We start from the raw sequence: 26,862 nt of genomic DNA on the forward strand, positions 1-26,862 counted from the left end.
AATTTGTTGCGTGTAGTCCTGATCATGTCAGGCTGCCTGTGCAGATGAATTTGCCATGGGTGGAGCTCTGAACAGGCATGGATCTGGTTGCAAGATGAGGACCTTATTTTATTTGTAGTTGATGCTTTCAAGTAAATACCAATCAATTTTCAGCATACAGCAATTTTGAATTTATTGCAGGAATACAGTATCACTCAAACTGAGATAATATAACCACTGAAGCTTGTAAACTGTGTTGTTAATTAGACCATGTGTTTTTGATGGACTTTTTAAAGCTATTAAAATTTACATGTTGGGGATTGAAATAATTAGTTCTCTTTCACGTGTTTGACAGAATTGTGAATGGCATTTTAAATTTCTTCCTTACGGTTGAGCTGCTTTGAAATGTACCTAGAAGGAGAATCTGTATATCCTTCAGTGATGTGGGTGCCATGTGCTTGTTGAAAATACATAGCTTTCTTTTTCAGTATGCTTTGGTGGTTTTTGTTTTTTGTTTTTTTAAATCCCAAAGTTTCTGTGGCTGTAAGGAAAGTGGCTTGCATTTTAAGTTGGCATGTAAATTCAAGAGCACACTGTGCTGACAAACAAAAGGAAGACAGTTCGCCATTTAGCCGGGTTGTGAAATAGCTTGTTGGGGAGCGAAGGTGTAGTTCCTGGCAAGTAATGCCATAAAAAAAATCCTTCCCTTACCTGATACTCTTGCAGATCAACACAGAATGTGACTGTCTGTTAGAGAACAGTTATTTCAAGCCCTGCATGTGTTTGAAAAGCAAAGGAAAAAGAAAAGGAAGAATCTGTGCTTAATCATTTAGAAAGCAAATAATTTTATTCTGTTTCTGATCTTCATTTATAGCACCAGCAGCAAGTGGTGCAGGCTGTGGAGCGTGCCAAGCAAGTGACCATGGCAGAACTGAACGCTATCATTGGGGTATGTGGTCTTTCCGTTTTAGCTCTAACAGTGTTTGTAAATAGATTTTCTTTCTCTCTTGAACTCATTCCCATCAGGTGGGGAAAAGTTGTGGGCAGTGGTGAAGTTCAGTAGCTTGATCTTCATAAAAGCTGGTGACTACCAGAAAACATTTGCTGGCACTGTGCTGAGAAGACTAATGGGCTAATTAATGTCAGTGTTGTATCTCTGTCCCTTTTAAGTAACATTGCTGCCTTTGCATACCCTGTGCCAGCCTGACTCTGCAGCCAGGGTAATAGTTATCCTTTGTATGACACACTGTGCTTTAGGAGGGTTTTTCCCATCTCTGCTGCCCACATCTTTTTCTGGGTGGTGGCTCAAAGACTGTGAATATTCACCACCCTTTTTATTTTTACATTAAGAATTAGGTGTTACTTTTTTAAACAAAAGAAAAGAAAACAAAAAAAAATGGCAAAGTGACTTGTCATCAGTGCTCTCATAGGCACCTGGCTCCTAGTCATCTAAAAGTACAGGTGTGTGGAGCCCCTCTTGTAAAAGCTTTACTGGCAGTGGCATTAGCCCGGTACAGTAGTCCTGTGAGATTTTATGGGTGTGGGCAGCCACAGTGTTTACATTTTACAACTGGAGAGGAAAGGCATAACAAGAAAAGCCGTGGCTGTTCACACTACATAAAATGAAGGTGAGAAGTCATAGCTTAATAGCACATTATTCACATGTATAATTATGCAGCTGGTGCAAGCGGTTGTTTAAGTTATTCTAATGAAGACACTACAACTGTACTTCCCATCTTCTGCACCCTCCCAAATGCTTTTTCTTTTGTGTATAGATTATACATAAAAGTCTTCTCCTTTTTTTATTCAGTGTATCAAACACACTTTGAAATGCTAATTATTCCATTTACTTTCATTAAAATTCAAATTGCTGAGTGAAGATGTGGATAAGGGTCGCCGAATAATCAATCTGAAGTGAAGATATTGCTTCAATTATGCCTCTGTCTTTTAACAAGGAAATCAGGACTCTCTGATCATTGCTGACGGTAGTGTAGAGCAGCAGTCTGATTGTAGCTTGTTTTTAATAGGCTGTTTCTAACTCTTATTTTGTATCCCTCTGACCACAAGAAAACACTGGTAGTCAATTAGAAGATATAAATGGAAAAGAGTAACCTTTATTTCCTCTGAAGTGCCCGTTAGAAAGAAGGGGGTGAATTGGAGCGAGTCGTGTAGAATCATGAATAACATTTGTTGTACGTCTTTTACGCTCCAGTGGGGAGAGTGGGAGATGAATAATTTCCCAATTAGTTTTCATTACCTAACCAAAAATATTGCCTTCTATTAACATTCTTTGCATAAAGTAAGTAGCTAAAGGTTGGCTGCTTTGTTAAAGAAGTTTTTCTATGTGTGTGCTCCATGTGCTTACGTAGCATGTGTGTATTTGTTCATGTACCATTTTGTGTGTGTGTACCTGCACACGCGTGTATCAATACTTCACCATCTACTTGTGTTCATTTTTGCCATTCATCTTTGTATGTTTTAGGGAAACTATAAAAAGCAGTTTGCTTTCTAGTAAAGAATAAGTTGATTGATGTAAAACATGTAATGTTACAGATACTGGCTATTGCACTCCATATTTAAGTTTATCCTGCTTTCATGAACCACTAAACCGCACAGAATAAATATAAACAGACTAGGCACTTGTCTGGGACCCTGGCAGTAGCTTCTGTTGGTCTTCCCCCACGAGACAGAAGTAAATTTTCTTGTTTGGTTGTTGCTATCTGAATTTATCCCTTCAAGTCAAATAATTCTGTTGCCTCAAATTTTCATAATACCTGAATTTTGGTTTTGTGCGTTAAAATTGGACAGCTCTCACCTCCCTCACAAGACTGATTTTTACCTTGCCCTACTACCTTTTTTCACTCTCCTGCTTTATGTTGACTTAGGAAATGCTGCGTGGCCATCATCCTGTTTCAGAGAAACAGGAGCAATACAGACTGAAAATTTTGTGTTCATCTGATTTAAAGAGAAGTAATCTAATTCCATCTTTAAATGATTCATTTAAAAAAAAAATGAATAAATAGGATAGCAAGGTACCAAAAAAGCTTATGTTCTAGTTGCATGAATATGCACAATAATGTTATGTCTGCACTTAGAGAGATTTAAAGTCTGTAAATGCAGCATGGGACTAAAAAAAGGCTTGTCACACTTTGTAAAATGAATACCAATAAAAATAAAATGAACATAATTAGAAATCATAGCTTTTCTGTATCTCTAATTATGTTGGCTTATATTATTTTCCTGTGTGTTAAATCTGGCAGAGTTGGTGTTCTTTTAACCTTGTGATATTTTAAAAGCTTCTGAAGTTCATTTGCTCTTCACAGTTTTTAAAAATATATCTCTTACTTACCCATTGAGCTGTGTATCAAACAAAGACAGAAGCAGTATTTCAGTTTTTGAGATGAACTTTGTCATGCGAAACCCCTTAGGGTCAAACGGAGTAACCCTGGGTTTGAGTTTAAAATGGATTTTATTAGGATGGAGATAAGAATCAAATGCGCACAAATCATGTCTCTCTTTGTGTTTCACATGTATATATTTTCGTATGAATGTGCTCTGATTTAATGGAATCTGATGAAGCACCTTTTAACTTTGCAATATTATTCTATCTTCATTGGTAAATGAACCAAATCACTGATCCATGCAGTTTAAATGCAAAATACTGAAGTGAGCCTGGAACCCAGAGAGGCTGCTTGTTCTCCTGACAATAAACTAGTTGTGTTTAATGGAATGAAACACAGTTATAATGACTTCTTTCACAGGTCATGTTCAGTTTAAAACTGTTGACGGGCTGAAACAAGTTAAATATCATCTATCTTCTTCTGGAGAGATGCAGGGAGGAAAAACTAAACCAAAACTAGGTGTCATAAGCAGGAGGACTGTAAATCTGCAGGCATCCGGACTCTACATCTGGTATTTGCCATGAGTGGTATGGTTCAGCCCTCTTGCTTGGAGCAATTTATAGTGCACATCCAGAGCTCCTTTCCAGGTTGGGTGTATTGGGATGAGCAGTCTGATGCATCCAGTTGATCTTGTCATGTGTCATAGCTGCCATGGTTTTAAATTAGAATCTGCAAGATCACACTGTTGGAACAACACACAAATTGTAGCCCTAAATCAGTAATATGATCTAATTAGGAATTATGTTTTCATTTCCTGTATTATTAAATTGAGTCATCTAACTCTCTTAAATTTTTCTTTCTTTATTTATTTTTTTCTTAATCCATTATACTATATAATCAGAACATGCTGTGTGAATGTGGTTACGTTTTAATAAGGGAACCAGGGAATTAACTTGTAGCTTTATAAGAATTTTATCAGTCTTGGTTTTTTTCCCTCTGTTTAAAATAGTGAGTTTTCAACTGCAGTTGTGTAGTAAGGCAGAAATGGAGGCTACTGCTTGTGTGTCTGTTTATCACACTGAGGGAGATAAATGTACCAAAAACTTAAGAACAGGTATGTGATGGTGTTCAAAGAAAATGCAGTTTAGCACAAGAAATGCTGAACCTCAATTTTTAGCACTGACATTTTAATGATAGGAAGTCTGCAAAATTATTTGCCATCAATTGTGAAGGCAATAACAAGCCTTGGTGGTTTTTCACACCCTCTGTGTTAAGTGCTTTCAGAATGACAGCGTAAACTGTGTTGGAGAACTCCAAGGAAGTAAAACTGATTAAAATGTTCATGCTTGAATGGTGCTGATGGAATAGTTCATTTGGACTTTCTCTACCTCCTGCAGCTCAAGCTGAAATATTAAAATTCAGTGGATTTAAATCTCTCTCCCTCAGCTCTGGAAAAAAACATTACATTTTAATAGGTTTTAAACTCATAATTCATTGGTTTGGAGCAGCACTATTAAATCTATTTAAATATTACTTGTATTACTAAGGAAATGATTTAAATGATTTTTCCTTTACCATTCTATACATCTGAGTTAAAAAAAAAAATAAATGGCTTTGCTTTAATTTTTACGCATTTTGTTTTATTATATCACTTCTATTATCTTCTTTAAAAATAAGCAAATGGCAGTTACTGGAAGAAAGGGGTCCTTCTGTATTGTCACATATAATCACCAAGCTATAAAGTTCCTTTTTTAATACACTGCTTGTCACAGTTTCTACCCTGTGTCTGAGGCAGAGGCGCTTGTTTGGCTCATTTCAAAAGGTGTGTAATTTTTGGTTGCTTTCAAGCCATCGAAAAAATAACAGTATGCCATTGCAGGTGTGGGAGCCTTTGAAAGCAGCGCGGTGCGGATAAGCGCACACAAGTTGTAACAAAAACTTGGTATCAGTGCGGATGATGGATGCCGCGGCGCCAGCGGTGCGGGGCTCCTGCCGCCCAGCGCCGAGGCGCTTTTGGCGGGGTTGCTTCACGTCCAGAGGCACCTCCTGCTCCTCGCGGAGGAGCGTGGGTCGTTCCTGCCCCCCGTGTGCACTCCCACCGTGAGGAAGAGCGAGGGGGGTGGGTTTGGTTGAACCCATGAAGCTGAAGCGGCGGGGGCAACGTTTTAATTCCAGTTTGAGTGGCAAAGTCGGTCCTGCCCCAGCGCGGGTGCTCAGACGTGGGAGCTTCAGGGAGGATGGGGAAGGGTGGTAGAAAAAGCAAGTGTGTTGTAGCTTGGAGGCAACACTCGCTTTTCTCTGGCCCTTCTGTATTGCTTGTTCAAAAGCATGTTAAGCGGTAGTTGGAGCTTAAATGCTGTAAAACAAGTTGGCTGCCTGCTGTATGTTGTACACGGGTTGTTCCAGCGGGAAGGTGGCAGAGGAGGTTGACTTAACGGGTACGTGCTTTGAGTTGTGTTTATTTCTGTACCCTGAAGAAAAGTTGAAATTCGTTCCTTCCTGTTTAATTACTCGTTTGCTGTTTGTATATTGAGGATGTGTGATGATATGGTCCTGCAAACTTTTTGATGCTGCCTAGTGCCTGAAATTGAATTATAGAAAGAATTGTAGATATAGAAGGCTTCTGGGAGAGCACTTTTGGTTTTGAATTATTCATCTGAAGGTTAAAGACACCTTGTTTTTTAAGGGTAAAGAGGTGTTTTGAAGGATTTTTTCTTCGCCCCTTAGTCCCAGGTGCCAGCTTCAGAGAGAGCCTTGCAGGTGAGGCCTAATTTAAATAAATCTCTTCCATATACAGCATTAACCTGATTTGAAGAAGCTGAAAGTGAGGCACAGGATCTTTTTAGGGATTTTTGAGGGAATTGATTCAAATGTAAATAATTCCAGGTTCCACATTTCCTGAAAAAAATGCTCTCAGGATAGATTTTTTTAAGTACCATTGCTACACTTGGAATGGGCTGCCACTGTTTTCCTCTTTTCCTCCAATTTTCAGTAGCTGTGGTAGCTACTGAATTTATATTGGTCTATCACTGTATGAGCAGTCAGTAACATTGCAGTGTGAAGTGCAGACCACTTACTACATTTCTCTGCCAATATGCTGATGCCAGAGGCCCTGCTTGTTATGCTTAAGTAAGTGCATATGACATGATTGTTACGGCTCACATACTGTATCTGATCAGGCAGGAGAGCTGTCTTCTGCCTCCATGTTTCTCAAGGCTTTTCCAAACCCTGGCACCAAGGCTATGTAACCGACATATCTTTTTTTTTTGAATTAGGATTAATCAGCTCAGATATGAAGAGTCCTACAGAGAATTTTCTTTACGTTCTATAGCATGAACATATGCAGCATTTAATTATGAATTACTTTTGTATGCTCACTTCACACACAGGAGAGAGGAGAAAACACTGTTGGCAATGTGGTCTGTACTCCAGTGTATGGAAACTGCCTCCAGCCAAGTACAGATTTGCCATACTCCGTCAGACTCTTGGTCCACTATGTGCTATTTATTACCTTCAGTGATGTCTGTGTACCAGAGCTGTGGAAAAGAAGTATACAAAGGATCTGTTTGGTTTTGAAATATTGTGAAGGCGGGAGCTTCCCAAAAACGCTTCGTTGCAAAATCAGCAATGTTTATGTACTCAGTGGAGATGCAGTCCATTTAAATATGTACCCTTACTGTACATTATAGCCTAAAGGCAGTTATTATTTTGTCATGGTTTCATATCACAGAGTTCTGATATCACCCCTAGACAGGGTTGTGTATTTGTAATCTAGACTTCTTCCCAACTGCACTTTTTAGGCTGTTTTCTACAGCTGTGAATGCGGATGGGGACTTCATAATGTGGATCAGTTGAATGTTTGCTTTTCTTCAGGTATGTGAGTAGGTCTTTTAGTGTCTTCAGTCTTAAACATAGGATAAACAGAGGGCTTTAGTGCTTAACTGGGATGGACACTACTACATAAAGAAGGTATTTCCAGATGCTTAGTTCATACATGAAGGAATTTAAGAAGTCTTAAATCTTTAAGTTGCCTGATATTTCAGAAAGTTAATTGGTGACGTTTGTTAGTGAGACAGTTCCTTGCTTATTGCTTGGTGAACTTTTCACAGGCACTTAGTACATGAATGCATCACAAGCGTTGATGAGCTTACTCCACTAACGTTTCTTAAACAAGGGAGTACTGCTATCCCTGTTCTACCTTTGGAAGAAGCTGAGACAAAGAGAGCAAGTGGTCCTTCCACAGTCTTGGAGCTGCAACTTAAATCCAGGTGATTTGATCCTTGTCAAGACCTTCCTTTATCAAAGCTGCTGTAACTGGGAAACTGCACTAATGCAAAGAAGTCACTTGAAGTTTCAGGTATTTGAGTAATGGGCACAACATTAAAGAGACAGAACACTACATCTCTCAATGAAATCTACTTGGAGAGAGAGAATGATATCCACGTGTCTTAACACCTGACGTTGACCTGTGGTAAGAGGCTACTCACCGCCAGGAAGAGCAGGCATTACAGTGCTCTTCACAGGACCAGAGCTGCACCAGAAATGACAGTCTTTACAGATGCAGAATGGGTTGGAAAGAATGGGTCAATCCAAGCAATCCAGGTTTTTATCCCGGGCAAAGACAATTTGCTGAAATTCCAACACGGTATGTGTTTGTTGTAAGCATGATGAAACACAGCATTAGAACTTAGAGCCTGTGCTTCTCAGTAATTCTTATCCAGAAATTTGACTTGCTGGGAACTGACTTTAAAAGATGCATTAAAGAAATGCACGTGTGAGGTCATAACATGCATCTCTATTGTGCTAAGGCTACATGGCTCTTAGACTATTCCTTGTAAGGAAGCTTAGAAGCAAATTACGGCTGCCGCATTAAAAGCTCTGGTGATAGAATTGCTTATAGATTTAGAAAGTCAGGTCTCTCTGTGACCAGTAGCATTACTTAACTTCTCTTCTAGCTTTGATTGTTTGATTCATTATACATCTCAGATGGCACTTCTTCCACTTTCCAGTCATGTTTATGTAGCCCTGGGTTTCAGAAACTTTTTTCCTGTGAGGACCTGAGAAGAATGTTATTTAGGACTCGCCTGGGAACAGCATAGTCATCGCTTTCATTTTCAAGTTCTAAAGAAGAGGACCAGGATTCACAAGGTCACAACAGGGACACTGTCTTCCTACTGTCAGTCCGGAGGAGAGAAAATCTCTTCCCATTGTCCGTGGGTAGGACATGAGTGGAGCAATTGGTAAATAAGGTACTTCAACTAGTGTGCATGTACCTATCCAGAGCTGATTTTTGCCATCTATTCATCTGTAACAGAAGAAACCCAGCTGCTGCCATTGTTACTTTCATCTCTGTGCTGGTCTTTGTGGAAGGGTTTTGAAGTGGAGGTTTGGTACATGTTGCAGATTTTACACCACTGACACTCTGTATGGTAAACCTTGAGCTTTTGGTGTTTTCTGCCTTCTCTTGCAGGAGATGTGGATTTTCTTTTCCTTAGCTAGCAATTGATGGGGGAGATGAAGGAGAAGAGAGCTTAAGTGGCATGATTTATGCAAGAATTTCAGCCCTTTATTAAATGATAATAGAAAGTGATTCTAAAGAGCCTAATTCTTTCTCCCTCCACCCCCCAGTGTGAAATTAAGATGGAGAGGAGTCCTGCAAGCAGAAGGAGTAACTAATGGACTCCAAGATTCTGAGGGGGAAGGTACATTTGGGCTTTTGTGGGCGACTAGGTTTTTCCTTTATTAAAATGCTCACCTTTTTAACCACAAATCTTGTATTAATTTTTTTGTTACTTTTGTCCTCTTGTGTATTCTGTTTCACTGAGTGAAAAATAGTTATAAGGGGAGAAGGGAGGACAAATGATGAAACATGTATCCTGACAGATGTTCCTATAGATACGATTAAGAACGGAAATGTGCTCTGCATATATTGCCTTTCATCCCACAATATGATTCGGGAGATGACTTCTTGTTCCTAGATCACTTAAAAGATCTTGGAGGCAATTTGTAGAGATATGACTCTGATAGTTTCTTTGTTATTTATGTAGGAGTTCTAAATGGTCCCCTTCTGATTAATGACAGCTATTGATTTTTTTCCTTCCCCCCCGTAGTTTTCTCAGTGGAGCTTGCTTTCCTTCTGTAGAATCAGCATCCACAAAGGCATGAATTACTGATTCTCAGAGAGTAAGAAGCTTGGTATTTGCCTATTATTAATAATAATTATTTTTTTTGTTGTTATTGTTATTACTACTACTACTGGTCTCCTCCTATTCTCTCTGCTTTTCTGTTGTTTTTCATTCTTTTCTAGAGAGTTTGTCTAACCTGTGCATTCATTTCCCTTTGTGAACAAAAATGTCTTGTGTTTTCCAGTAGATCATCTGTGTTCAAGTGTTTAGAGTTCCGACCAATCTCTTGATACTTTTCTTTCACACTGGAAACGTTAATTTGCAAAGTGATCACTCTCCCTTAAAAGAGTAAGGATAGTAGGTTGCTCTGTGGTACATCTGTATATACCACAGTCGCTTTATGGCAAACCGATCATATGATATATATGCATCTAGCTCCAGGACTGTTCCACTGGAGGAACTGCTGCATGACTCTCTTTGTAGGCTGTTTCACTATGTCGTATCTTAACATCAGAAAAACCTTTTTCTGCACTGGTGTGTAAGCAGAGATAACTGTACAAAGGAAGTACAAACAGTGCACATCATGTCAGGGATGTGAACAGTTGTGACAGATAAAAATTCATATCATCTGAAGCACACTCATAACTGTGTGTGCCAAAAGACTTCCTTTTCTTGCTGGTCTTTAAACCATTGACGTTGATACTGTTTACTCTCAAGCCACTGTTTTTATGTCTTTATTTCTGCTTCATCTTGTTACTGTTTTATCTGTATGCTATCCTATTAATGATTCACCCTAAGCAATCGATCACTTCATCTAACAAATTTCAGACAAAAAATGAAGCTAGTCTATCCAGATTTGTTGATGTCACCTCGCAGCAATATTGCAGGTATGGGTAGTGCACGCAAGTGTATAGATATAAAATACTTTTTTGAGACTAGTTTGTTAACATTAGAAACGTCTTCAGGTTAGAGGAGTATGTTCAGATGGTGTGGATAATGGCTTTGAGCTTTCAGGGTCTGTAAGAGGAAAAGTGGTAGATTACCGCAACACAGAGCTGCTTGGAAAGTATCCAGTAAAAACTTGAACCTTTTCCAGGAAAATAGGCTTTGAATGTGCTGACTATAACAAGAGAGCATTAGAAGCTAATTTGTTAGTGGGTTTATTGTCACATTTTACTTTAAATTTGATCTCTTAAGATGTGTTGGGAAAAGAATTAAGCTAAGCATCAATATTTAGAATTGCAGTTGTAAAAATTAGAGATACTCAGATAAGAACCTTTTGCAAAGCATTTTTACCCATTTGTTTAGACGTGACTTTAGAGTTATTTTACTCCTTACTGTAGACTGCCTAGAAGAATATACAGAAAATAAAAAAAAAAAACCAACCCACCAGTTTAATAGCAACCAGATGTTACTTTTATTTGACATGTGTTAATATGTCTTGAAAGTTTTACTTCAGTTTTTACTACTGAGCTGATTTAAATGATAATCTTCCTAAACTTATTACCAAAAAGAACACAAGTCATCTTTTTTTGGCTTCTTTCTGATTGCTAGGTTTACCCTTGCTCTTATGTTTTTGTGTGTTGGATGTTTCTTAAAAACATTGCAATCTATTTTTCAGTTCTGTAGGGCATATTTTTTGGTAGCTAACTGTTGCTGGTTTTATTTTTAAATAGTCATGGAAAATTTACAGCATAATAAAGCCTGGTGAACAGCGTTTGCAAGTTTTCACCTATTATGCATTGATGCTGAAAATGTATGCTTGACTTTACGCATACTGTAGTCAACTGTGATGGGATTGTCTAAAGTTAACCACATGCTGGGAGTTCATAAATAACATGACTAAGGATAACGAATTAAAGAGAAGATGGAGGAGTGGGAAGTGAAGGCATTACAGCAACATCAAAAAAAAATATGTGGTTGTTCAGTTGGCTCATTTTTAGGCTTTCCTTGCAAGTTTTTAAATTGTGTCAGATTTTATGATCTAAATTCATGGTATAGGCAGAAACAAATGTAAACTTTCTTCCATATTGGGATATTTCTGTGTAGGGAGAATATCTGTCAGTTGTCTTCCTCCTCCGTATCACTGGCATTTTGATGACTAGAGGAGACCACCTTTTTTAATCACTTTGTAGCACTAACCTGACACCCACTGGGATAAGGAATTGCCCGTGTTTTTATCTTTCCCTGTAACTGAGCAGCTGTGTACAGGCCACCTGGGAATCTGATGCTCACCAGTGACACCCATGGGCAGTGGCAAAGCAAAACCAAGTTGTGAATATTACAGGCATTTGAATGTGGTAATTAATAGATTTCAGAGGTCTGGAAATGGCAGTTAGAGATGTGCTGTCACTTTGTCTTTACCTTCTTGAGTATGCCTGTTAGCAAACAGTGCTTAATTATGTAATCATACACTTTTTTTTTCTTTTTGCTTCTTTGTATTTGTTGTAGTTTGAGCCTGGTCAGCAGCCAAACACCACATAGCCGCTCACTCCTCCCTTCTCTTCCAGCAATGAGAAGGGAAGCCAGGCTAGGGATTCAAGATAGGATTGGGGGGGGCAAAGCAGCCATTATGGTCACGGGCAAAAGGCAGACTCATTAGGGGAAGAAAAAAAGAACATACATTTGTTACAGACACTAACAACAACACTTAACAGAGTAGGACAGTGAGAAGCATTGACACATCTTAAGAACACCTTTCCCCCACCCCTCCCTTCTTCCCGGGCTCAGTTCTGCTCCTGATATCTCTGCCTCCTCCCCACAGTGATGCAGGGGCAGGGAATGGGGGGTGCAGTCGGTGCTGCTGCTGCTTCCATCTTCGGTGGGGGGAGATTCTGGAACTTGTTCCTCCTGCTCCATCGTGGTCCCCCTCTCACAGGAGACAGTCCTCCACAAACTTTCTTTGACATGAGTTCCTCCCGTGGGCCGCAGTGTTCCTCACACTGCTCCGTCATGGGACACCAACATTCTCCAACTGGAGTCCCTCCCACGGCTGCAGCCCTTCCTGAGCTGCTCTGGTGTGGGACACCCCCGCATGCTGCAATCCTCCCAGCGCTGAATTACAGCAGTGGGTCTACCTTTTCCCACAAGACCCTGGCCTTCTTTAGGCACAGCACCTTCATCAGTCAGGCAACAAACACAGGCCATAAATCAGTGTCTGCTCCACCGTAGATCTCCATGGGTGGCAGGGGGGGCCGCCCTGCTGTCTCACCACAGGATACAGGGGGGTCTCTGCTCCGGCACACCTCCCCCCTCCTTTCTTCCTCCGTTCCTCCACTGACCTTGGCATTCATGAAGCTGCCTCAGCTCCTCCTCACAAGTCCGACTCCTCCTCGCCATGTCCCTTCTTAAATACATTATCGCAGAGGCGCAGCTGATTGGCTCAGTTTTGGTGCAGAGGTGGAGCTGACTTGGAGCTGGGGGAGCTTCGAGAAGCTTCTCACAGGAGGCTGCCCCTATAGCCCCCTCCCCCTGCCACCAAAAAACCCCACCACTCACTCAAACCCAGGGCAGTATTCTGAGAACAAAAGCTTGCCCGGTGTTTCACTTGAATTCCTGTTATTTCTGCTTTCGGACCAGTGCCTCACTTTTGCCGTACCATGTTGCTTATTGTGTTGGAGGAGCTCATAGTCCTTTCCTATACCAATGCAATCCTAGTTCACAGGCCTTCTCCTCTTGTTGAACTTCTAGTCTCACCCCATTCTAAGAACACAGACATTATCCATGCCAATGTGGCACAGGAATGTAGGGCTATGCTGGTATTTTGGGTGTTAGGTTTATTTAACAGTCTGGTTTACAAACAGAAGTGTTTTCTTTGTAGCATTGCAATGTGACTAAATCGCACCAAATTTCTGCTGTATCAGTGAATTACATTTTTCTGACTGTGGGGGCCATGTTCTTTCCAGATTTCACATTCCCATTATTTTCCATGGCAGATCCTGGTCTCTTCAGAAAAATTCTTCACAAGAGGAAGGCTGTGGGCTTCGGGGGTTTTTTCCTGCTCTCCCCAGTTATTTTCAGATCTCTCTGCAAGTCAACTTATAGTGAAAATGCATTGGTTCCTGCCCAAGAGGGAGTGGGCCAGTCATGCTTTTCTGGGTGATCTCAAGCCGCTAGGCACTGAGATGTCCTTACCCATACTACTCTTAATGCCCACATTATGCCTGGGAGGCATTATCGATGTTCGGTGCAGTCTGTGCTGCTGTCTTGCTATGTAGGGGTTCCCAACAAAGAGCAGTAAAAAAGGGGATTGCATTTGCAGTGCAGTCTTCTTCAAGCTGTTTGGAAACCATGCTGTATCCACGGAGGAGGTCATATAATTCAAATTGAGTAGGTCAGGAGGCAGATCTGTACATATTGTACAGTACTGTGCAACGAGTGTCCCTTACCTGGTACACTTTGGTCGACAGTGAAATAGTTAACAAGGGGAAGGCTCTGTCACTGCTAATACTGTCAGGCTTTTCTCAAAGCCTTTGCTGCAAGCCACTGGCAGGTTCAGGCAGACATCTTCTTGCAGAGGTTCATAGCATGTTCTTGAACAGGAATGGGAAATTCCTTGTTTAAAATGAGACTCCAGAACACAGATTACTTTGTCCATTCCTTTTCTTTCTCTCACTCTCCTCCTCCCTCCCCAATTCAGATGTGCCAGATTGTTCCCTTGCTGTAAGGTAGCCCCATTCAAACTCTGAAGCTAAACAATACACTGTTGGCTCTTGCTTTGTTTTGTTCTAGCTAGCTTAAAATTCTGAGAAATGAAGCATCCTTCCATAAGAGCATCAAGCAAGCAAAAGGTGTTTGATACTTTCTACAAGGAGGGGGACCTGCTGGAATGACAAGCCCATGGAAAGGAAAAGAATTGAACCTTCCCTCTTCCACCTAAAAGAATCTTCTTTCTGGTTTCCTTTCTTTCGTGCTTCCCTCCTCCCCCTTATTTTTTGTATTTTTCCTCACCTTCCTTTTGGATCATTCCCCTCCTTTCCCTGGCACTGATCTGGGTCAGATGACATGTGCGTGCCACTGCCAGTCTGATTGCACTGCCTGGGTTGTATTTCCAAGAGTAAGAGAAGGATCTGTACTTTCACAGGGGGGAGATGAGGGAGGTATGCGTGCAATGTGCTGCACGGGTTACCTAGCATGCTGTGTGTGACTTGCAGTCTTCTACTTGCTGTTCACCCTTACGTAAAGATTCGTGCTAGGGAAGGGAGAGAAAAATCAAGTGAACAGCATCTTGTCTCTTGATTGATAAAAGAGCTGGATTGCGGGGTGTGAAGTGAATTCAGGTTCAAATGAAAAACAGAAAAAATTAGGGCCTGAATCTTCTCAATTAGGAATTTAAAACGCAATATTTTTATGCAAAGCGAGTTAAGTTTTTATTTCTTCTTCCTCCCAAGTCCTGTATGCGGATGTGCAGGGTGGAGAGAGCAATGCTAGAGGACTTCTGATTCAATTTACCCTAAGTCCTGAGCAGTGACTGCTTGAAAATGGAAAGAAAATTTCAGAGATAATGTATTTACTCTATGAACAGAAATTAGTTGGACAGATAGTGTGTAAGCCTTAGACCCGAACAGATCTCTCTTGGGATATTTAACATAACTTCTTCAACTGTTTATGTTTTTCCCCCCCTGCCTTCCCATTTAGTAGCAAGAAACCATCTATCTACCCCACAATGGTTGGTATAGCACAGAGCCTGATGCAGCCCTGGTTGAGGTCAAGCACTCCAATTCAAACCTCTCAAGGGCTTTCTCTGTGTGTTGCCAGTGTACTGGTAAAAATGACTTTAAACTCTTGTCAGCGCAGTTACTGGTGCATGCATCACAGACCCACTCAAATAAACCTGTCACAACACAGAGTCAGTAGCTAGAGAAGAGTACAAGGGCAGGCCTCTAGCTTTTCATTCGAGCATCACTAAACGTGCATAGAGTGCCCAATTATTTCAGCATTATTGAGCAAGCCTACAGGAGGACCCAAGCCTTGCTACATTAGATTTTCTTTAGTAATTTGCTCAAGTACCGCTGAGGACACTTAAAGGGCTTAAAACGGTGGCTGCAACCAGTTTCCTTTTCTGGATTGTTAATTCAGGTTTTCTCTTTCAAATTAACTCTCACTGCATGCTGTGCAGTAGCGCTGGGAGAACTGTTTAACACTAATTTTCTCAATTTTCAGCTTTTTTTTTTTTTTTTGCATTATATAACTGGTTTTATAGTTACATATGTTTTGATTAGACGTGTACATGGTGCGTTTCTGTTAGAAAGAGTAAAATGTAATGCCTCTGTCAGAGAAATAAAAATTTCACCAAATCTGTAAAATTCCTTTCCTTTATTCTTTTTTTTTTTTTTTTTTCCTTTGTTGTTTTAGTTCAGCCTGAAATTTACCAACTGTGTTGTGTCCAAACACACGGACAGTTTTAAAATGCCAGTTATAAACGCTGTTTATGAGAGCTGATACCTGGGGATCAATCAGATGCATTGGTTGATCTGATCAATGACATTTCCTGTACAGGATCAATTGGACAACCGCTGGCTCCCCGAACAAATTCAATATCTGTGTTCCATTTTTCACAGCAGCAACAACTCCAGGCCCAGCATTTGTCACATGGACATGGTCTTCCCGTGCCGCTCACTCCGCACCCCTCGGGCTTGCAGCCTCCAGCCATCCCACCCATTGGCAGCAGTGCTGGTCTCTTGGCACTGTCCAGTGCGCTGGGGGGCCAGTCCCACCTCCCAATTAAAGATGAGAAGAAGCACCATGATAACGATCACCAAAGAGGTAGGGCTGCCAGATGAACGTATCGCTTCTTTCGGTTTTCTTCCTTCCAAAAAAAAAAAGAAAAGGGTGGGAGGGGGCAAAAAAAAAGGAATTTTCACAAGAATTCATAACTAATTGCTTCAGTATTTTTTACCTTGCAGTAGTCAGCAATTGAAATCAAATGCTAGAAATCCAGTTTTATCAATCTGGCTGTACAGCATTAATAATTAACTGTACAGAATAACATCTGTGCAATTTATTATTTAACAGACATCAGGATTCTTTCTTCCGAGTATGATAAATGTGTAATTTTATGTAAACTAACTAGTACTTTTCCCTTTCTCTCTCCCTTTTCCTCCCCATCCCCTGCCACCGCCTCTTCCCCACCTTGTGCACGGGGGCTGCTCTGCATGCAGACAGAGACTCCATCAAGGTAGGACTCCATTTCGTAGGTGTAAGGGGTGGCTTGAAAGAGCTGCATGCTGTGTTTTTCTAAAACATGAACCAGAATGGTGGAAAAAGTCACAAAGTGAAACCAGTTTGCGATGCTCATGCTGGTGAGCAGAGCCCTGCACAGACTGGGCATCACACTTAGAAAGGGGCTGGTAAGTGGTGCAGCTAGGATTGCAGGCGACACGCCATCAAGTGGGTTGGGTGGAACAGCACTGAGGCCGTGCCTGTATATAAGGAAAGGGATGCCTGTGGTCTCTGCCCAAGCTTCTGAGACAGAAAGAATTAGCCTGTAGTTTTAAGTCATTTGGAGTCTGTGAATTGTAATTATGATGTATCCTAATAATGCAGTTACAGGAGAGCTCTGTAGCTCGCAGGGGACAGGTGGGGTGCTGCCTGCTCTCCTTGCCAAAGCAGTTGGAGAGCAGCGACCTGCGGTTCCCTACCCCAGCAAAGGTGGTACTCGAACTGAGGATTCTGTCTTCCTTTTCCAAAAGTTGTCAGACTCTAAGTGACTCTGCAGCATACGATGTGTGCACCATCCTGTGCATGCTAGTGTTTGCAGGTAGATACAATACACACCTTGCATCTTGGGTAATTGTGAGCATTCTGTGACGCATACGACTGCTGTTCAGCATGTGTGCCTGGTTGTTTGTCCGTATTGGATAACGACCAGAGTTCCTCAGAGGCTTCTGGGGTGTTAATGCTGGAAGTGGGGGGTTGCGTCTTGGCCCTGCCCTCTCCTGGATCGGCCTGCTCTCTTTGCTGCTGCTGGCAGTTTACCAGCTCGCAGCAGACCCAGTTGTTGCCAGCTGCACAGTTAGCTGCCCAGCTCTGGGTAGCTGGATGTAGTTACATAGTAGAACCCAAGTGGGTTGCACAGTTTTCAGAAGTGTAAGGTTAAGTCTTCTTAGGTGATGGTGAGTGTGAACTGAAAGGTATGCTTCTTACAAAGAGCAAGAGCTATGCCCACCTTGTTAAGCACTTAAAACCGAGTTTTTAGTGGTGCTTTTTTTAGGAAGATTAAATTTATTCTTGGGGTTGGCCAAGTGGCAGAAGAGGTGTTCACAGCATGAGTCTTGAGTGTCTTAGACAAGAGTACCAGGAGCTTGAGAGGCAGATGGTACTGGTGTGCCCTAGGCAGCGTTGAGAGGAGCACGGTGCCGGGCCCAGGCTTTGCCCCCACCAGAGATCTGTCTGGCCGGGGCTGCTGTGTGAGGGACTATGCCTTTGCTTCTCCAGCAGCTCCAGGAGGGGACGTGTCCTGCAGCCGTCCCCAGTGCGCCTGTTCTGCCACTGGCAGCTCTGCCACGTCCCAGCCGAGTGCAACTGAGCCGATGGTTGTCAGTTTTGCTGTTACCCACATGGCTCTGCATAACAACCAGGAGCTGACAGGAACTGTCAGTTTTTACTCTGAGCAGCAAAGGCACTGAAGCTGTCTGTCTGCTGACATAGGACAACAGTGCGTCAGATTTCACTTCAGCTTCCTTGTCATGAAGGCTCAAAACGGGGATTATTGCTTTATGTGGTGGGTCTGGGCACAGATTAATGGTGATTTTCCTAGAACACCCCCTGTTTGCTGTGAACAGATAGGTTTAGTCCATTTTATTTTTTCCTGCACCCAAACAAACAAGTACAAGAAGAGTAGATACCTAAATGTGGGAATACAAACCCACCTGTTTTCTTTCGTGAGTTTGCATACCTGTACAGTTGAAACCATGAGCATTTCACTCAAGAAAGTGAATGAGGAGAACTGCTAGTTTATGCCAATCACTGTTATTAAACAAAATATGCTGGCTGTGTTTCTGTAATGTCTGTGGGATGTTGGGGTGTTTATGCTGGCATGGGTGTTACGGGGAGTGTTTATATCAAAAAGGCTGATTTTGTCTGGGAATGATTCAAAGGCACTGTTACTCATGCAGCCTCGAGAGGGAGAGGTGGGTGTTGCTACTTTGTGCCAATTTACTTTGAAATGATAAGTAGATGTTTGTCTTGCACAGTGTTCAGGTTGTGAGTTGGCTTGTGTGTCAGCATTATGGGGCTTGCTGCCAGCTTTGCAAGGTGAAATAGTTTGCTAATTTCCTTAAATGTTTTCAGTGATGCCCAGAGTAGCAGTTAGTTGCTTGTTCGATCGATCTGTCCTCCCTTAAGTGGCTCCTGGTTAAGAGAGGCTTTTTATGATTGTCTGCTGTGTGACTTGAGATGGTTTTTGTCAGCCAGAACGTGCCAGTTGCCAGCAGCTGGAGTCTGCGTGCTTGTATGAAATAATTTATTCATGCAGGATAATGCTCCTTAACATTTAACAGGTAATGAACGTGACATAAATTTCCTTCTTGCTTTTAATTTTTCCCTTTCCTCTTCTAATGTGCAAACAGGCAGCTCTGGTACTCTAAATAGTAAGTAATTTTTGGCCATCTGTCAAAAGGAAATTTCAATACAAATTTAAATTAATGGTGCCTGAAATTTTTTATAGCTCCTCTAAAAGCCTCTAATGTGCAGAAAATTCAGAATCTGCTGGTAGTAATTAGTGTAGCATGTAATGAGGATATGGGCAATGTTATACAGCCCCAGTGTAACATTTTGATATGGTAGCAAAATTTTGATTTATACAAGGTTGTGCCTGAGTTTAATTGTGAGAGACACTTTAAAGTGTTTTCTTGCTGATACAGATTATTAAGCAGGGCAGATTTCAGAATAGCTCATAAAGTGTAAATTTACGCTTTAGTGTACGATTCTGATAATGAAGGTACCCTACCCATTTCTGCAAAGAAAGGAGTTTGGCTGAAGTGTCCCATTTCTTGCCCTCACTTCCAGTGCTTTGGATTTGCTGAACAGTTGTCTTAATGAAACTTGCTGGCTCCAGCTGTGCTGCTGCCAACCCTCCTCCTAGTTCAGGCCAGGGAAAAGGCAGTTTGCATCACTCTTCTGAACATGATGCTTTCTGCTTGCTAAGCTGGACTGGGTTCGCATCCTTCCCAGCACCTCCCCGGAGCAAGCAGTTCACTGCTGAAACCAAGTAGTCGCCTTCCAGATAATACGAGATTGACCAGGAGCTATTCGTAAATAATAGATCAGCATCGGCACAGCAAGCTCAGTGGAGGAGGGCAGCTTTGGGAGCTCTTTGATTTCATGTTGGATTCAGTCCTCCGAATCTTTTGCAAAGTTTGAAGTGTGGGAAAACTCTAGACGTGGTAAACTGGGTCATGGGAGCGCTTTGTGCAGCAGCATGGCTGTGGAGTGGACAAAGGGAAGGGAAGGGTGGCAAGCGCCAGGGCTGTGCTCAAAGTAGTGCAGCCCTGGCTTAAGGGCTCTGGGGGAATATAATGTGTTTAGACAGAAAGACAAACAGCTCTGCAGTTAACCGAGCAGCTTTTCACAGAGGACTTGGTGTGTCCCCTTTTCAAAGCAGTAAAACTTATGGTTTTGGGAGTTTTCTTTGTTTTGTTTTTGTTTTGTTTATTTTTTGGGTTTGGGTTTGGTTTTTTGTTTTTTGTTTTGTTTTGTTTTTCTTTCAAATATTATTCTGCAGTGGATTCTTTTGTGCTAATTGCACCCAGCAAGGATTTTCCACCTCCTGCAAGACCTGCTGGTGCAAGAGGCATGTTGTTCTTCCCAGTCCTGGTACCCTCTCGGGGACAAACGTGGCAAAAGTTCTTCTGGTCCCTAACAAATTCCCTTCTGTAAAACATACCCTCTGCAGAAGCTAAGGAAGCATTTTGTGGGCAAAAGCACCACCTGGCAGAAAGTAGTCTAGTGCTGTCAGTCTCTTCCTGTGGCTCTCGCTGTGGCAGCTGGAGTGCAGGAGCCCCCAGATGCTGTCTGGGTTGCAGTCCTGACAGAGGTAGCCTGGATGTCCCTGAGCAGGATATTCAAGAATCTCAGTCCTCTGAGTCGCTGCCCTGTCCACAGGATTCAACTCATGTAACTTTTTACTGAATCTGTTGTTAACTCAGATCTGCTTTTCTTTATACTCATGTGGTGCGTTGCCTTTTTTTTTTTCACCTGAATTGTATATTATTGGGGGCAGAGACCATGCCCGTAGTAAGACTTGCCAGCGAGGTGGAGACTCTGCATCATTGATGCTGGGAGTTACTGTTTCAGCAGCAACAAATGCCAGTAATTAAAATCTGCAGTCTTGTGGCAGGAATGAAATAGCTTGTTTGAGATTTTTTTGGGGGGGGGGGATATATATAAATATATAAAAAAATATATATATATATATATTGCATGAATTATATATAATGCATGAAATGCAGATTTGGGGTTCATTTCTGTCCAGTGTGCTAGTGAACTAGAAGTCTGTCAAGGCAAATTCAAGTGGGTTTAACAGTAAGATTACTTTTACCTTAATCTGTGTGAAGGCTAATAATTACATGTGTGGCAAATACAGGGAAAATGGACAGGTATGATTCCCATGTTCCATTTACATTTGTGGTGGCAGATGCTCCAGTACTCCTCAATCTAGCTTCTTGAACTGTTAGCCACCATTAAGTGTTTAGACCTCTGTTCATTCAGTATGTAAGAGTAAGCTGCTTACTCCTGCAGCTGTAATTTGATACTTTGAAAAAAAAACAAAAAAACAAAAAAACAAAAAAACAAAAAAACAAAAAAAAAAAAACAAAAAAACAAAAAAACCCCAAAACAAAACAAAAAAAAAAAACAAAACCCAAAACTTAGAGTGTAATGCTTCTGGAAAGAACAAGGTAGTTTAAAATCAAAATTACATTGCTCAGACTTCGTTCTTCTGCTGGTGGAGGAATACCACATAAACTGCTGTGATGTACTTACTCTGAACTTGGTCTTCCTTGTCAGGTTTCTTTTAAATGAGACTTCTTTTAGTGGTATGAGTGTCCTGCCACATGTCTTTGCGTTCTGTATGTATTTAATGAGCCAAAGAAATGTAATTATCTGTTACATGCCTAAAGAAATTTACAGAATTTATTTTCTGATCATTGTTACTCTGCCACTTTAATACCATTCAGGTGAAAAGCACTTCACAGGCTTGTTAAAATCTACATGTTTCACACTCATGTCATGAATTCTGCTTGTGCCTTTCTCTGTTTGGAAACGAGGCACTGCGTGTGTTTTGCTTTCTTTAATGATGAAGTGATAGTTTTAAGCTGAGCATATTTGTACTAAACTTTGCTCTGCAAGAGTTGTGTTTTTGATCTTCGTGGGTGTTTTGAGGGTAGCGATATCAAAATATAATGAGTAACTTCTGTTGGCTTGTGATACAGTAATTTTTTCAGTATTAATTGATATCTGCCTCTGGGTGTGTAAGCTGTGCCGAATGTAACAGGTGCCCTAATTCCAGAAAATGTGTTGTAATTGTTTGTTTGTGGAACAGATGAATAAATATCTGTGGGGCATAGCTGGTCCTCAGGTGGTGAACGTGAATGGATTAATGATGTGATTGGGTAAGACATGCTTGTTTGTTGCAGTCTCGTCCAGTAACTGTCTGCTGAAGCAGAACAAATATTAATTAGCAGGGTCCTGTTTGTTGTCTCGGTCCATCTTACGGAGCTGATTTTTTGGCACTGCTTTTTCTTCTTAATAACTTTTTCATGGCTAGACTTGTAGCACATCATACAAGCCACGTGGTTTGTTTAACAGATACTTAGAACACAAAACAGAACCTCAGGTATGTATCTCCCTGATGTGTTTTTTTGTCTTTTCTTCCCTTCTGATCCCCAACTGAGTTTTACATTTCTTACTTTCATTCAGTGTCATTTACATTTTTAATGAGGTCATTAAGGAATTTTAATTTAGAGTATTTGTATGAAAGTAACATCAGGTAATCTGGTATCAAAAATGTAGCTGCTTCTGCCATTTTTGATGGCTTCACCGCCTTCACCAATAGCTTTTTTTCTGCTTCTGTGTGTTAGCTCTACGTTGGCCTCTTACCTTGCACCCTTTTGCCAATTACCACAGGGTGACTTACTTGTTGGTGTGCCTACGTTTGGACAAACTCCTGCAGTGCTTCTCAATATAAAACTTTATTCTGCTGCTTGGTGATTTAGGGTAACTCCAGTGTTATCTCTCCAGATGTTCTCTTCACCCAGGAGGCAAACACTTACATGGGCTGTAATTTCTAACCTGAGCAGTCATGTCTAATTATTTCCATGGCAACAGACTGTGATGTTGATAACACAGGATTATGACTTCATGTCAGAGTAGGAAGAGGAAGTTTGCTGGGGTGAGGAGGTGGGTGGAAAGGTCTTCTCCAGCACAAAGGCTTTGACAATGTAATAGCTGGGGGAAGCAAAGTAAAAGGAGGGGATGAATTTGTTTATTATCTCTTTCAAAGTTCTCCTAATTCTGTATGATTAAAATCATACTTCAGATGCTGGCATTCGTGGCTTATACCAGTTTACTCAGGGTGAACATGTCTGGAATGGAGAGCACGTTTGCAGGTCAGGTTAAATCGGTGTTAGTCAAAGTAATGGGAGAAAATAAATAATGCTGATCAGTTTTTTTCAAAGTGGGACACAAACTAGATGTCTGATTTTTGCCTTCTGTTGGAGCTGTGATGCATTTTTTTTGTTGCTACTGTGTTGAACACATAGTGTTTGGATTTTAGAGTTGTCTTAAAACCTTAGACCCAAAGTAATATGAAACATCCTTTATTTTTCTGCAAATCAGTGGACTCCTTGGTCATGCTGATTATCTACTAAAGGGAGGGAAGGAGGACAGATTACCATCTGGAATCAGTGACATGGGTGACATGCATTGGAAGTTTCTGTCCTCTGGCTAAACTCACCGAATGCTAGTAGTAGGTTAATAATATTTGTGTTAGTATTTGTACTGCTCGCTCTCTCTGTTCCCTGGCACTGGGGAAGAAGCATATTCCTGGTCAAAGTGTTGTCAGTCTCTTTGGTTCATTTGAGAAGAAGTCGAAGGAAATGAGTAGTCTGACTGATTCCCAAGTTATTATGCAAGATTGTTGAGTGCATCATGAATTACAAAGTTTTAGCTGTGCTTTGAGGGAAGAAGCAATTAGGCTGGACAGCAGGAATCGGCCATTGAGCAGAATTTGCAGAAAAGTTACACCGTGTCTCTCAGCTCTCTCTGGTACAGCTCTAATTGAGTCAAATAATTAATTAAATATCTAAAGCACGATTAGCCTATTCTGCATAGCAATTTGAAAAGTTCTGTGTTTTCTTGAGCGACATTTGGCCTTTTGAAGAACAAAAAATTGGAAATGCTAATGTTTTTCAGCCAACTAAGGGAAGAAAATAAAAATGTCTCCATAGCAACAAAGCTTCTTTCTAGATGGTTTCCTAAGATATGCCTGAACCAGAAGCAGATGTCTGATTTGAGAATCTCGCCTCCTTCAATGTAAACAAATAACTTCTAGGCAGGTGTTGGAAATCATATGGAAATCCTATTAAGGGGCCCTGGGTTCCTGTCACTCAGGAAGCCCCTGCCACAAAAGGGTTGGTTGTTTGAATAAAGGAAGCAGAGTAAATTCTCGTTAGGTTTTAGCTTTTCCCAGGAAATTATTGTCTCTGCGTGCTCTTTCTCCTGCGAGCCTGAATGCAAGCTGTTTCTTCTATTGATCCCCTCTGCTACCCTCGCTTTCTCCTGCTGGATTAGCGCTTGGTGTTGGTGGCAGCGGCCGCTGCTTGGGGCATCGTGGCATTTGTGATTTTAACCCCCAACCCTCCATCCCCAGCCCTGCCTTGGTCGGTGAGAGGACTGCCGGAGGGAGGTGCCCAACGCCAGCCCGGAGCAAGGAGAGGAAGGGAAGCAGGCGGTCGAGGAGGCGGAGCAGCCGAGTCCTGGGCGGCTCATTGCTCCAGCTCATTTGTGTGAATTTATAGATGATGTCGTAGTCCTTGGCACTGTGAGACGAAGCATCATCTGGACATGGGATTTTCCTTTTCCTTTTTCACTGGGACCACAGCTTTGAAGGGGCTGTAATAAAGGTTTTGGTGTGGTGGTTTGCTGATGTCATATGTTGGGATCCAAAATGCAACTGTGGTTTTTCTTCTAATATGCCTTTTTTATTTTTTTTTTTTTCTCCTTTCTTTCAAAGTTACTGAGAAAACATGTTGTGCCTGCCGTCAGTAGTCTGTTAGTCTAATGCGACACTTGTGCTGCCTTTGCACTTGCCGGTGTCAGTTTTGTCCCCAGACCCTGCTGTGCTGAGCTCTGCACTACCACAGCCTGGCGACCAGCTTACCTGCGGCCTCTGGGCGAAAACTTCAACGCTGGGCAGGTGGGAGGCACAGAAGACGTGATTTCCAGGGTTTTTAGGCTGGAAGACCGTGTGTCTGTCCCCCACCTTGCTGTCTCTGCTTTCCTCGGCATGCCAGACGTGCGTAGTGATGCTCGTAATAACACTCAGAGGGTTAAATGTGGATAAACACAAAACAAGGCTTCTGAAAAGCCTAACGATTATCATGCAGCATTTCTCGGACTATAGCCCCCGAGACGCACTTCATAAAGCCAATAAAGCGCGCGCCGGTGGTCTCCTGTTGCCCTGGCAACGGACCACAGGGCACCCTGTGTGTGAAATGCGTGAACATCTGCGAATTAATCTTTTTTAGTTTGTTCTTTCCGTGACACCGGTGGGGCCACGCTGGCTGGCAGCGGCGGGGGCTGAGCTGGAGGGTCCCCCAGGGATGCCCCCAGAGGGGGTGAAGCCCGGTCCCTCCCGGCAGGGCTTCCCGCCATGGAGGGACGCGCGGCCTGATGGCGCTCTCGCTGGGATGCTGTTGGCTTGCTTTCATCTGCACGGGGAAGTGAATAAAACCAGTTTTCTCCTAAATTGAGGTGTTACTGGGCTTGTCGGTTTGCTGTGGAGAAAAAAAAAAAAAAAAAAATCTGAGGGGAAAACCAGCGTGTCTGCACCACAGTTTACCAGACTTCACCGCTCCCGTGGTTCGCTCTCACCAGCCTGCAGGGGAAACAGAAGTCGAAGGGGTAGCTGGTCTCGCGCAAACCTCAAAATGGAGACGGGGAACAAAAAAACGGGCGGCGTGATCGCCGACCCGGCAAGAGGCCCGGACGCGGCTGCGCTGGAGAGATGCGGAGCCCGGGGTACGGCGGTTCCCACAGCCTCCCGGCCCGGCTTGGCCTTCCCTGGCCTTGCCCGGCCCGGCCCGGCCCGGCCTTGCCCGCCCCGCCGTGCGCGCAGCGGGCCGCGGGCGGGTGCGCGGCTGCGGCTGCGAGCGCGGGGCTTGCCCCGCCGCTCTCCACCGAGTCCCGGGGAGGACTGTAGGGGGAACACTCGGTATGTCCTATCGTCAGCGGATGCTGGATGCAGTCGGGGTTCTCATCGAGTATTGGAAGTGAAATGCCGCTCTCATCTGCTAATTGCATTAAGAGGACGGCAGATTGCTCTGTGTCACTCCTTTCTGAGCTGCGAGCTTATCAAAGAGTAGCGAGGTGCTTTTAACTGAGGTATTGCAGCCAGTCAGACGCTGCTTGTTTGCATACGAATATTAGCAGGCACAGCTGTACCTCTGTTTTTCTGCCTCTTGAGAGGCAGTGAATGCAGCTGTGGGAGTTTCCTTTATGTGTACTTAGGAGTAAGTAGGGCCAGGGGAGGGAGGGAGAAGGGTAAAATTTCGACACGGTTCCTTTTCTCATTCCCTGGGTGAGCCATCTATCGCAGCATCTCCATGCAGTGAAGCTGGCATATTTCAAGCCCACTACATTGTTTGAAAGAGGGCAGACTGTATTTTCGTTGCTATATCCATCTTGCCCAGGTCGGAGTAAATAACAGCACTGGTTTTGCTGGCAGCGTGCTGCTTTGTCAGGCAGGTGCACGCCACAGAGGTGCAGCATAGAAGTTGCAGAAGAAGGGCCAGGAGAAGTGTCTCCTGGTCACAGCTACCCTCAAGAGAAGGGTGTACTCAGGGGTGTGTGGTTTGAGTTTGGCACAGACTGCACACAAATACCAAACTTGGCAGCTGCAGCAGCATATTTCTGCGTCCTTTGCCTCATTTTATTTTAATAACAAAGTGGCCAGACTATATAGGAATCATTGCATTCAGTCGAAACGCCAAAGCTGACCTAAATAACATGAAGCTTTGCCTTGTGTTGTTACAACAGCAGGTGTTAGGAAATCATTGTATTTGGCTTGCAGTAATTACAGCTGTGTTTATGTGGGTTTTTTTTCCTCTCCCTGGTATGTTTGCTGAAACCATACCTGTTGATGCTATATTTCTGTCCCACCTGTTTCTTTTAAAAATACCAAACTGCAATTTATTTTA

The 26,862-nt window shown here is 42.4% G+C and overlaps 1 protein-coding gene across 5 annotated transcripts in view; it reads left to right on the top strand.

The window, feature by feature from the left end:
* The window catches only part of TLE4 (TLE family member 4, transcriptional corepressor), a 101,316-nt gene that overhangs the window by 41,173 nt on the left and 33,281 nt on the right, over nt 1–26,862 (top strand). For 3 of the 5 annotated variants that reach the window (XM_042787592.1, XM_042787596.1, XM_042787595.1), the window contains 3 exons: nt 854–928; nt 16,006–16,210; nt 16,606–16,622. In XM_042787592.1, coding sequence (XP_042643526.1) covers nt 854–928; nt 16,006–16,210; nt 16,606–16,622 — 297 coding nt within the window. The remainder of the gene's footprint in view (nt 1–853; nt 929–16,005; nt 16,211–16,605; nt 16,623–26,862) is intronic. The other 2 variants (XM_042787593.1, XM_042787594.1) reach the window with 2 other exon arrangements.

Source organism: Tyto alba, unplaced genomic scaffold (genome assembly GCF_018691265.1).
Source record: "Tyto alba isolate M040663 unplaced genomic scaffold, T.alba_DEE_v4.0 Super-Scaffold_13, whole genome shotgun sequence".
Classification (NCBI taxonomy): Eukaryota; Metazoa; Chordata; class Aves; order Strigiformes; family Tytonidae; genus Tyto; species Tyto alba.